Here is a 13,515-nt window from a genome sequence, read left to right as displayed (position 1 = left end):
CAGCTGGCCCCTAAATAAATATTTACTAGTTCAGTGATAATGAACGTCATACTAATTTCCAAATTGTACACAAGAAACTGAAATTAAAATAAACATTTCTAGTATTACATTAATTCAAACAAACGTATGAGCATCCCCAGAAAAAAATTGTTTATTCCACACGTTTCAGATTTATACGTTCAAAACCTATCTCGGAATTGGCTTTATTTCCTTTTTGAATAGCAATACACCCCTGTTTCGACAATACTAGTGACAAACATAATAAAAACGATATGTGTAATGAGTACACAACGAAAAACTAATATTCCATTTAAAAAAATGTAAACAAATAGTTATCTGAAATAATCCCAGAACAACAAAAGAAGAAGAAACAACATTGGCGTGAGGTTTATAGATTTTAATTATTTGAAAGAAAAAAGAACAAAACTATGAAAGTTTTTTTGTATATACAACGGAACATTTCTTCGGTATCTCAATTATTTCTATTAGTGGCAACTGTTAAATTTCTTCCAGCAAAATACAGATAAGGACTAGAAATTCTTTTATCCTGATAATTCGAAATCCCTTGGATCAAAAGTCCAAACTTCACATAGTTTTCATGTTTAGCAATATGCCATCCTTCTTTGATCGATATTAAGAAAATAGAGTATACTGTATCAAATACGCGAACATTTATTATACTAGTTTGTGAAAGTTCGAACTGACGGTTGTTTAAACGAATACCAGGTACCTCTTCTGACGGAAGTATGAAAGTGGCAAAATTTTCACCAGTATTTCCAGGAACAACAAACTCATAGTATGGTAGATACTGATTTACACCAGGTACAACATTATCAATTGTTCCTGTGTGGGGACTATACGCCTTCATAAACAGAATAATCTCTTCTTTCGACGATACAACCGTTGTATGTTTGTGATTAGTTGTCAGGTAGTTGTTCACATCTAATATTGAAGTGGATATTGTATCATTAGTGTCTTTAAACTCTACCTTTGTCTTGTACTTAGAGAATATTCTGAGTCCTTGGTTTTTAATTAGGCTTGACAACTGCGGCACAATAAACACTTTACTGAAATCGTCTAAAGGTAGCACAGGAATGACCTCTGGAATGTACGTTTTGAAAAACAATGCAAATGGTCTAGTGCCGTTCACAAATGTTCCTGTGAGATGACATTGTTCACAGCTTATATAACTGTATTCATATTGAGCTGCATTAAATGTCAATTTATTGTCGTCAAAAATACTTTCATTGAATGTTATATTACTCAACACCCATCTCGCCGTCTTAAAATTAACAGTCACTGTCGTATTTTCTTCAAAGGCAACGACGCTAAGTGCGTCAAACTTTTGATGAGGTTTAAACTGTGGAATCACATATTCATTTGACAATCCTTTAGATGGAATACCATGGAATGACTTCCAGATTGCACCATATTCATCTGTTAGAAAATAGAATAGGTAAATAAATACTTCACACACAACTCGTATATGTGCATCACCGTTTATTTTCCCAATGCCAAGATTGTCATACTTTGATAAATCAAAGGATGTATAATTTCCTCTTAATGTTATAGTTTTATATCGTTTTACAGACGGTAAGATAAGGTCACAACGTCCACTTTTCTGAGACGACATATGAAGAGTAATATTTCTGTACTTTGGATTGAAAGCGACGAAAAACTGGTAACCCTGTAAACCTGCAAAAATAGATTATATCGTTAAATTCCCATTAGTATAAGACTATACATAGCATTATGATGTACAGCAACAAGTATGCACATGCCATATTTATTTTTTGTTATTTTTTTTTCTTTATTCATAAGACAATAATTTGCGCTTTGGCATTTTAGAATAGCAATTTGTGCGTCCCTCTATTTAGAAAATAAAAACCATTGCCTTATGCCGAGAGAGTGTATATCAGTCACACCTTTGTAAAATACACCTGCTACTGTTAGCACAATCACAATAATATGATATATAATTAAATTTGCTTGATTAGCTATTTACTTATTTGAAGTACAGCTTTTAACGTTATAGTGTGATGACATGCATGGGTTTTTAAAGTATGTTCCAGTTCTGTAAGCTGTAAAACTAGTATGCTTTGGTAGTAACTCTTGTTATCTTTTATGACCTTGTCTTGTTGGCATATTGCTTTTTTTGTCTTATCTAATATAAAATCGTCAGAGATACTTGGATTACAATTTTATATTTGCGTCAGACGCCAGACGTACGTTTCGTCTACAAGAATATTTTAACACTTTACTATTCCCAATACTACCTAACATACCTCTATATTTACAATTCTTTCCAAGAAATCCCTCAGCACATATACAGTAAGATGAGTGTCTTGTAGTTATACACGTACCCTCATTATGACAATTACCAGATATTATACATAGGTCTACAATGATAGAAGAATATATCTTATAAATGATTAAGAATGTAAAATGTAAATATCACATAATAACATTCATTTGCTTTTAAAACAAATCAAGTAATCGTATCCTTTTTAGCCAGAAAATTTGGATCTTGTACAGAACATAAATTCATTAGACATAACAAACTTGACTATTGCCATGACATTAACACTATACATAGATCGACTTTAATAAGACAACGACGAATTTCAAAACAAAAATTGAAATTGGAACGACTTAGTTTCGCCAATTCTCTTAATTATACAAACATGGACACAGTCAAATATTTGATGTGCAAATTATATAAAAATTATAATCATATTTGTGTTTAAAGGAGGAAGGATTTTTAAAAAGTTTTCAAAAATTGAAATCAATCCATTACAGTTGAAGAGCAAATATGACTTAACAGAACATTAAAAAGCAAAAATATCTCTAGTGACAACTTTGAGAGAGGGAGTTAAAACCTTAGTTTTTTTAATAATTTCATATAAATATCTCCGTTTATTTTTTACATATCACTTTCAATGTCCCTTTTGTATTCTTCGCCTCCCTATCTTGTAACATGTACTGCGATTTTCGGTTTGCTTTCTAATTTAAAAAATACGCAAAGATGCATTTGCATGTTTTTGCATATTAATATGATACTTGTTGTCTATCGTTAAAATTAAGTTACCTTTAATTTCACATTGATTTCCAATATATCCTGCTGGACAAATACACAATACGGTGTTGTTGTACGTCACACAATGTCCGTTGTTGATGCAGGGTGTTTCTGTTGTACATTTATCTGTAAAAGGAAAAGTTATTTAAAGGTACAAACATATATTATGATTACGTTTTTTTTTTATAATTTTCAATGTGTATGTTTCGTGTTTGACTCGTGTTTGATATAGTCTTTTACGCAGTGTATGCACATATATATTCATATATAGCGATATAACAAATCCTAACAATTATAGATGAATCACAGTGACTAGTGTCATTGGAAATGTATTAAATAGTATACTAAGTAGTAGGTTTGATGATTATTTTTTTTTATTTAAACACATTTTAATCATGAATGCCAATTAGGTTTTACAAAAAAAAAGCTAGAACTTCAGATCACATGTTTATTATTAAATCTATTTTTAATAAATATTATAATTCAAAGGATGGAAAGGTTTATGCCTGCTTTTTGGATATTCAGAAAGCTTTCGACACAGTCATTCATACTGGTATTTAGTTGAAATTACTATCTGCCGGCGTGGGTACTTTATTTTATAATGTTATTAAACACATGTATGAATCAAGTAAATCTTGTGTTAAGATTCAATCCACAGTAACAGATTTTTTCCAGATAAAACTTGTAGTAAGACAAGGGGACAAGTTTAGTTCCAATCTTTTCAAGTTATTTATAAATGACTTGCCAGAGTATTTACAAGAAAGTGAAACCCTCTTATACTTAATGAAAGAACAGTTTATTGCTTAGTATATGCATATGATTTGGTCCTTTTATCAACATCTGCTAAAGGATTGCAAACAAGACTAAACATACTGGTAAAATCTTATAAAGATTGCTGTTTAAGTGTAAATCCCACCAAAACAAAGGTTCTGATATTCAACAAAGCAGGCAGACACATTTGTGAAAAAAATATCCATGAAAATATGTTGATTGGTAGTGTTGATAATTATGAATATAAGAAATTAACATTTGTGTACCATTTTCCTTTTCAGTTAATGTTGTAGACTGTCGAAATACTATTATAAGAGGGACTACTAGTATTGCCGAGGTAACACAACCAAGCATAAAACAGAGGAACAGTTTCTTTGATTTATTCTTCTTTTCAGGAGAAGTCGAAGTGCCATACATCCTCGTTGATATTTGAGGGGTACGTGCATTTCTGTTACCCCACTCAACAATCTCTAAATACTCGTGCAAATCATTGTGAGTTGGAGACGGTTCCTCGTAATCGTGTGACGCCATTGTATAAGAAAGGCATGGGAACGAATTCTGAAATATAAAAAAAAGTATTTATGGTCGGGTTGTTGTCCCCTTGACACATCTCCTATTTCCATTCTTAATTGTATTGTAAATATACTTTTTGTGATTACAAAACAAAATAGAACACATTTATGTTAGCAGTTTTCTTTTAGAATCTTGAGCAAGTGTGTATTTAAATCCAATGTTTGACTTGATATGCTCATATAAACATACTTATTGATGCTGAAGGTGTATCGATATTTAATCATATAAAACATTAGGCGTGTTTAATCGTGCCATTTAAAATGCGAATATTGTGTTGCTGGTGTATTGTTCATATTAACGAGTACTTTTTTTATAAGTTTCTTTCAATACTGCTTAAACTAGAGACCATTAACAATATACCGATCCAATATTATTAGTAACCATGGATTCATAGAGTAAACCTGTAAACCAAAAGCAGCTTCACATCGTGTAGGGCGGCGGATATTTTTACAATATATATACGAAAAAAACCCGATTATCTGTTTATCGTTCAATTACTCGCGTTTCCCACTCTCTACGACAGTTTAACGCTTCTCGGAAGAAAGCTTGATAATGTCTTCTAGCACATTGTGACGTCGCTTTGTTTAGTTGTTAACTATGTCTGCTGATTTTTTATGCCATTTATGGACATTATGTTTTCTTGTCTGTGCGCCCGTCTGTTCATTCGTTCAGGTTAAAGTTTTTGGTCGAGGTTATTTTTGATGAAGTTGAAGTTCAATCGACTTGAAACGTAGTACACATGTTCACTATGACATGATCTTTCTAATGTTAATGCCAAATTTTAGGGTCAACTAAACATAGAAAATGATATTGCGGATGAGGAATCCGTGTACTAGGGACACATTCTTGTTCAGTTTAATAAAACAAAACCAAATAACTGAAAGAATATGAAAGTAATCAAAGATTTTTTTTTATGATAAGTTGTTTTTATTTGCATAGAGGAATTATATAGTATTTTCGCAATATATTATATGACAATTCTAGTTTCACTTAATTATACACACAATCAAATGTGGAAATTTACTGACCAATCACTGAAATGAATTGCAACTCTTGTAAATTATATCTATCCTTTTTTTTCTTTTCTTTTTTTTCAAAACTATTGGCACTTAAGAATATATAGTTTTATTTGCAGGTAGATCAAATTTGCATCATTCACCATAACAGATTTTGTATCCGTAAAATAAGAATATTTTGTTATAGTAAATGGAACACTTATAAAACTAGACAAAAACCAAGAATATTATTTTTTCAATTCCAAAATAAATGTTCAGTTGTTTGTGCTTATTATTGGCAATAAATTGTACAAAGAAAATTACTATTTTGTCTTCGACAACAATCTGCAGTGCCGACTTACGTTCTAGTTGAACAAATATTAATAATTTTGTTTGAATTTTATGTATACTCGTTATTCGATTACCAATAATGTGTGTGTTTTTTTTTTACAGTTTCAAACGGGAAAATCAACGGTCTAATCTATAAAAACAAAACGAGAAACGAGAAACACGTATATATTACATAAACAAACGACAACTACTGTACATTAGATTCCTGACTTAGGACAGTTGCAAACATTTGCAGCGGGATTAAACGTTTTAATGGATCCAAAGCTTCTCTCTTTTTCTGAAACAGTACAGTTTGATTCCACACCGTTGTCATTTCTCAGACGTTCCCTTTTGTTAGTTTATTGTTAGACGTGGCGATCTTTCTGCAAAAACTTGTTTTAAACCTTTTGATGTCACATTATAACTTTCACGGTGATGTTGTTTATAGAATCCGTACGTTCGTATCCGACCAATATTAACGTACTGATTCTTTGAAAAGACCTATTCGTATAATTAATCACAAAGATGAAATAAAATATTTGAATAGTGTTTTATCGGTACTAATATTGATATGGAAATAATGAATTAAAACACAGCTAAAAATGTTATACACTTAACAACACTAACGATTCTTAATCATGTCGATGTTTATATTGTGGCATTGCATAAGGTGAAAGTTCTTCTATTGTTTATGACGTCTTTACATTAAATCTATTGGTTGTAAACTGACTGATATTTTAATAAGAAAACATCATTAATTAATAAGTTTTAATTGACTTTGAACTAGCTTTAAGTAGCTACTCGTAATCTTAATTCGGTACTTTGCGTTTTTGTTAGTTGTTACAATCTGATTAAATAGTCCTGTTTTGACATATATATAATTATTTCCCCGAGGGTATCACAATCCCAGTAGTCAGCACTTTTTGTGCTGACATGAATTATCATTGATATGGTTATCAAATGTTTACAAATTTTGATTTTTTTTAAATACTTAGGCTTTTCGACCTCAGGCATAGATTACCTTAGCTGTATTTAGCTAAACTTTAAGGAATTTTGGTCCTTAATGCTCTTTAACTTCGTACGTTATTTAGCCTTTTTAACTATTTGGAATCGAACGTCACTGATGAATCTTTTGTAGACGAAACGCGCGTCTTGTGTATATACATAATTTAGTCCTGGCATCTATGATGAGTATTTTTACAACTGTTTTTATTCGCAACCTTCAATGATTGGAGATGCGGTAAAGAACCCACAAAAAATATCTAATGACATTATCAATTTTTTAATTTATGCATTTAGAACATATTCCGAGCGATACTCGATTATTACAGTATTAAGTACATCCCTTAAAAATAACACAATAAATGAAGTGAGATATAAACCCACAAAAACTAAATAGATTTACAGAGCATACATTTACCAACAAATTTTATATTGTAAATTTTACGTAGTACTTACATTACTTGATTATATCCATAGACAATACCTTACAAACAGCTGTCTATTCATCATGAATACATAAGCAAACGTTAACTGTCAGTTCACCACTGTTTATCAAGCAATTATTTCATTTCATTATAAAACTCTTTATGAAAATTCTAATATTGATTTTAGCTGACATTTACGACATTTACAAAAAACAATGTTCGTGAATTTTAATAGGTACAATACTCTGAAGAGCATATGTTTTCTTCATGGCTAAGACACAAGTGTTAAAGAAAAGAATGGCTTTCCTTTACAACTTCATGTTCCTGACTTTGTACAGGCATTTTCTCATAAAACCCTTTATGTATTTTATGTCCTTAATGCTCTTCAATATCGAAATATTTTGGCCTTTTTAACTTTTTAACGAGCGTCACTTATGAGTCTTTGGTAGACGAAATGTGCGTATGGCGCAAATACAAAATTTCAATCCTGGTATCTATGATGAGTTAAATTAAACCTACCTAAAACAGTCGTATTAAATTCCATTATATTGACAAAGATATGTGAATAAAACAAACAGGCATAATATGTAAACATGTCAAAAATAGGAGAAAAGCAGGCAACATTATGTTTTTATTGATCACTTTAAAAACAAACATATATGTTAACAAACATTTTACCATGGCATAAGAGGCAAACGATATTCAAACTCACAAATCGAAAATAAACTAACGATGCAATGACGAAAAAAAAGGAAAGACTAAAAAAGAAACAACAGTTGACATCGCTCTGTTCAAAAACATCCCGTATTTGTGTTATTGTTCTTTGATAATATTTGTATTCTTGTCTGTCAATTTTGCTGATATGTTTCGTCTAAATGCCTTTTTGTGTTTCTTGTTACATATAGCATGGCTCTGTATTTGTTGGCAAAGTGTTGTGCCACGGTAAATGTTTCGGTACACATTTATTTGTTTTTATAATGTCTAAGATAAAAAAAAAAAAAAAACGTTCACTGCATGTTGTGCCCCTTCTTTTGACATTTTTGCCTGTTATGTGAGTGTTGTTCACACCTCGTTGTTAATGTGGTGGAATTTTATGCGAGTTTCATACAAGCAAGAGGTTTAGCTAGCTATAAAACATGGTATATCAATCACAATTTTCTATCTAAGAAAATGTCTGTTCCAAGCCAGGAATATAATCTGTTGTTGTCGATCCGTGTGACGTGTTTAAGCTTTTGAATTTCCCTTTTGATTAGGGAATTTGCGTTTTGGATTTTCTCAGAGTTCAGTTTATGTTATTTGACTTTTTACAAAACACAACAAATAAAACTAAAGACTGAGCAAAACAAAACCCACATAAAAAACACAGTGTGATTGCAGGTACTCCGAAGGCGAAGCAGATCCTGCTACATAAAGGGCACCCGTGTAATTGCTCATGTAAATAGAAACCATTCTTTGAATGTATGTGGCGAATATAATATTTTAAATGTTTTCATTTGTTTTTTACAATAAAGCATTTTAACAGAAATATTTTATAAACTGTTTATAATATAATTTAATGACATCAAGGAGGAATATTTTATTCTTGATTCTAATTGGTTTTCAGATCAATCTTCCCAAAATTTGAAATGTTAATTTATGCGTCACTGTATCAATTTTCCTCCAATTTTACAATGACTGTTGCTGTGCTAATTTTCAGTAAAAATAGCTGTTGTTTATAAGTAAACTATCGTTGTCTGGTTTCGTGATGATATCAAATTATATCATTACCCTAAATTTTGACTATTTATCCTGTCAGGTTTCGGCTCCACCTCCCGAATAATTTACTTATTTACAATGAATAAATTTTATTGCTCTATGTTACGGTTATTGATGTCCCGAAGTGAATAGGGTAAACTTACAGAAAGACAAGGGTAAACTTAAATTTACCATTCGTTTACCGACTGGGATATGGTTGCCTATAAAAACTCATAAAAATTACCTGGCTCATAATTTGTACGACGGACGTCGACATGAGACTCATCAAAGATCACGGAATTAAAACAGTTGAAATGGGACAATCATATACGTATACGAAGTTGAAGACAATACTAATCGAACATTTCTAAATCTATGTCAAATAAATTGCCAATGAATCTTTACCTGATGGTAGAGACATCCTGGTTTTTTTTTAAATGTTCAAATATTAAATGAACGGTGAATTCACATATACTTTATATTCTCACTTTCACAAATGTGCTGACTTTTGAGGAAGTTATATCCTCGGGAATAACACGTCCAGGAGCAATGGTATAGAGGTAGTGGTCGATAAAATCATTGAAGGAAACTGAATTATAATTTGGTGCGACAGAGACGCGTTTCTTTTTCATGAGACTAATAAGTGACTATCAAATCAGCCGAAAGGCCAACCAAATAAGAAATGAAGTACATTAAATAAAAGTGATTCCAAAGGCTATTCCAAATGAAGATTTCGCAATTTAGAACTCGGTGTAGAAATAAATTTAGTGATTTTTGTTAATAAGAAAATAATCCTCTAGACCAAATGATGCAGATGTAAGCAAGTAACAGTTATTGTTAGAATAAGGAGATGTGAAATGATTGGCAATGGGACACCTATCCACTAGAATTCACAAGAAGTGGAAATTATCAAATTATAACATAGCATTTTTCAATTCGCATGTATTATCAGCCCTAGGTTCAATATCAGTCCAATAGCCGCATGGCTCGAGGGCTGATATTGACCGAGGGCTGATAATACATGTGATATGAAAAATTACATGTTCTGATCTTTTTATTCTGATTACCAGGATTATTATTTAATACGTCAGACGCGCGTTTCGTCTACTAAAGTATATAAAAAAAGATGTGGTATGATTGCCAATAAGACAACTGTCCACAAGAGACTAAAATGACACAGACATTAACAATTAAAGGTCACCGTACGGCCTTCAACAATAAGCAAAGCTCATACTGCATTGTCAGCTATAAAAGGTTCTGATAAGGCAATGTAAAACAATTCAAACGAGAAAACTAACGGCCTTATTTATATAAAAAAGTGAACAAAAAACAAATATGTAACACATTAACAAACGACAACCACTGAATTACAGGCTCCTGACCTGGGACAGACACAAACATAAATAATGTGGCATGGTTACATGTTAGCGGGACCCCAACTCATCAGTGACGCTAGAATAAAAAAAAAGTACGAAGTTGAAGAACTTTGAGCCTTGAGGACCAAACATTCCTCAAAATGAAAGGTGTTGCCAAATACAGCTAAGGTAATCTATTCCTGAGGAAGAAAAGCCTTACCATTTCAAAATGTCAAAGTTAATTTGCCTAATTGTTTACAAATGTAAGAGATTTAAGTGAGAATACGAAAGTACAGTTGAATTTTTATGATATAAATATGTTTGTTAATATAATATAGTTTCACTATATAATCTTGATATGTAACAACATAATAGTGTAAAAAAAGATATGACTTTGACATCTTTCAGGAAAGAGACTAATACACTCATTTTTGTGTCTTACGTTGTGTGTTTTGTTGATGTCAGGTTTTTTTGTTATCCCGACATGTCTCTTTCATTTATCACATACGTAGGTGTTCAGTAATAATGTTGTGCAATTTTCTCAATCCCATTACATGCATTAACAGCAAGTATCTTTGATTTATTGTTTTGTAATCATCAAGGGAAATCACGTGACGTTTTGTACACAACTTTAATGTAATGAGAATATACATAAAGGATAAGAAAATAATTGAATTTCTTTCATCTTCGTACAACATACAGTTAAAAAGAAAGGAAGAAATTGACGCTGATAAAGCCATTAAATTTAACATATTTTCAAGACTATATCAATAAAATGTCATCTTCACAGTAAAAAAATTGATATGCCACCCTTTATGACACCAAATTTTTAAAGCATTAATGAGAACGATTTTTTTTATCTTAATCTTGTGTCATGTTAACTATAGATATTGTATGACTATTTCGATGGCAATCTTACTTTATTTGATATGTTTTGGTGACCCAACAGTTAACATATAATAGAACTTTATAATAGGTTTCATGGCAGCAGTAGATAACAGCACTTACTAAATAAAATGCACATAAACTCATACGAAGTGTCTTCAAATGAGAAAACTTTTCACACTTCTAATGACACTGATTTAAGCACATCTTCCATTAAACGAAAACATAAATACAGTAACTGTTCATGAATCAACATGGACCAGCACGACTCTTACTTAATACATAAATATTTTTTTAAGTCTTTTTTAACTTGTTCTAGTGAAATCACAGATTTTTTTTTTAATTACCCCCATATCAAGTGGCAAAATAGTTAGTGCATGACAAACCGTTCGTCACACAATGCGTTGTGTTTTGAAAATAATAAGCTGTAGTAGAGCATCGAAATTTATAAATTATAAAAGGAAAAGGTAAAAGTGAAATTCTTTTAAAAGAGGGATTAAAGATACCAAAAGGGACAGTCAAACTCAAAAATCGAAAATAAACTGACAACGCTATGGCTAAAAATGAAAAAAAAACCAGACTAACAATAGTACACATGACACAACATAGAAAACTAAAGAATAAACACAAACCCCACCAAAAACTAGGGGTGATATCTTGTGCTCCGTAAGGGTAAGCAGATCCTGCTCCACATGTGGCACTCGTCATAAAATTCATTATGCATGTTGAAGATGTGCGTTATAAGAACATATTTGTGGAAAAGTACGTAAACAAAATTGAAACAACACCAGTTTTTCTTTTAGTGTATATCACAAAGGACGGCACTTATTTTATTAAGGGCATACGATACAGTTTTTATTCCATAATGACATTTTGATAAAAATGTGTATAGAGGATATGTTTGACCGTAATCAATCAAATATGTAATATAAAATATACTTTCACGTACTACTTTTTAAGTAAATTGATGTCGAAATTTTATATATTTGCTCAAAAGTTTGTGGACAATTTTTTTCTTTCGACAGAAATACATAACTTTTACTTAAAGAATTTCTGCACTTCATTTTAACAAATTACTCATATTTATCACATGTTCATGAATGTAAAAAAAATCTTTGCTGTATATTTATCAAATTAAAAAAAAATGCATTATTGACTTTTTTATGAAAATTGATACATATTTTCTTCATACGTTATCATACGTTATCAAACCAAATGTCATTTTAAAAAAAGAGGGGGCCAAGAATTCGTTTTCAAGATAAATCAGTTTAAATGATAACAACTGTCGAAAAATGCATTAGTCCTTGTAAGTCACAGTTTGACGTCCCGAAAATAACAATACACGTTAGAAACGTCATTACCTCCCCTGTATCTGTATCGTATGCCCTCAATATGAATGACACTAAAAGATTTGTAATTCAATTTTCTAATTATTAAGATGCTAATGTTTTTGTTGCTTTGAAGGAGTTGTGATCGTTTCTATGTTATTTGGAAGCGCATTTCTATCTTTTGTTTCATTAATGGAAACAAAAGTGTAAATTCCACTCTTTTATTTTTAGAACAACACAATTAATTTGTTTGAAGTTATATCCAAGGTTTTTCAATATTATATAATTGTCTTGTGATGAGCGAGATTTTGTTACTTGTGCGCATTTTTGTGTTCTTTTTCATATTGTCAAACCACAATTACTAAATATATATTGCTTTATTTGCAATGTTAAAAATGACAACACTTAAAAGGTATGGCTAACAGACACTAGATACTAGTTGTTTTTATTTTATAAATTATACAATTTTGTCAATCTCACGTTGATTTGTGATTAGCATGTCATACTTCGGCATACCACGAGGAACAGAATAATTTGAAAAATTGGTATTAGATAAGAGTCGATGCAAGAGTTTATCGATTACAGTTGATTTTCAATTAGTTGACAAAGATCAGTATCTACAGTTTATAGTTTTCGTCTTTATGTCCTATCTAGAGAGGCATTATGTTTTCTGGTCTGTGCGTCCGTGTGTTCGTTCGGTCGTTCGTTTGTTCGTCTGTCCTTCCGTCTGTCCCGCTTCAGGTTTAAGTTTTTGGTCGAGGTAGTTTTTGATGAAGCTGAAGTCAAATCAACTTGAAACTTGAAACTTATTGCTAAAAGAGGGACAATAATACGATCTTTCTAGTTTTAAAGCAAAACTAGACTTTTGACTCCAATTTCACACTCCACTGAACATAGAAAATGAAAGTGCGAGTTTTAGGTTAAAGTTTTTGGTCAAGGTAGAAGTTTTTGATGAAGTTGAAATACAATCAACTTGAAATTTAGTACAGATGTTCCCTATGGTATGATCTTTCTAATTATTAAGCCAAATTATATTTTTTA

General features: G+C 31.2%; 1 protein-coding gene across 1 annotated transcript; it reads right to left on the bottom strand.

Annotated features, from left to right (window-relative positions):
• Nucleotides 1-455: 455 nt before the first annotated feature.
• Nucleotides 456-7,321, bottom strand: LOC134704954 (uncharacterized). Its single transcript, XM_063563737.1, has 5 exons — nt 7,204-7,321; nt 4,114-4,405; nt 3,089-3,202; nt 2,286-2,399; nt 456-1,695 (listed from the first exon to the last, which is right to left on the bottom strand). The coding sequence occupies exons 2-5, from the start codon at nt 4,376-4,378 to the stop codon at nt 473-475; spliced, it is 1,716 nt and encodes a 571-aa protein (XP_063419807.1). The 5' UTR covers nt 4,379-4,405; nt 7,204-7,321; the 3' UTR covers nt 456-472.
• Nucleotides 7,322-13,515: the final 6,194 nt, after the last annotated feature.

The sequence above is a fragment of the Mytilus trossulus genome, chromosome 2 (genome assembly GCF_036588685.1).
Source record: "Mytilus trossulus isolate FHL-02 chromosome 2, PNRI_Mtr1.1.1.hap1, whole genome shotgun sequence".
Classification (NCBI taxonomy): domain Eukaryota; kingdom Metazoa; phylum Mollusca; class Bivalvia; order Mytilida; family Mytilidae; genus Mytilus; species Mytilus trossulus.
Note: the sequence above shows the minus strand (reverse complement) of the source record. Positions and strands in the feature narration are given on the sequence as shown.

Excerpts from the sequence above, each read along its gene's own strand:
- LOC134704954 (XM_063563737.1), bottom strand. The coding sequence starts at position 4,378 with ATGGCGTCACACGATTACGAGGAACCGTCTCCAACTCACAATGATTTG. Across the intron at positions 2,400-3,088 it reads AAATCAATGTGAAATTAAAG|ACCTATGTATAATATCTGGT; the intron begins GTAACTTAATTT and ends CTATCATTGTAG. Across the intron at positions 1,696-2,285 it reads AAAGAATTGTAAATATAGAG|GTTTACAGGGTTACCAGTTT; the intron begins GTATGTTAGGTA and ends CTATTTTTGCAG.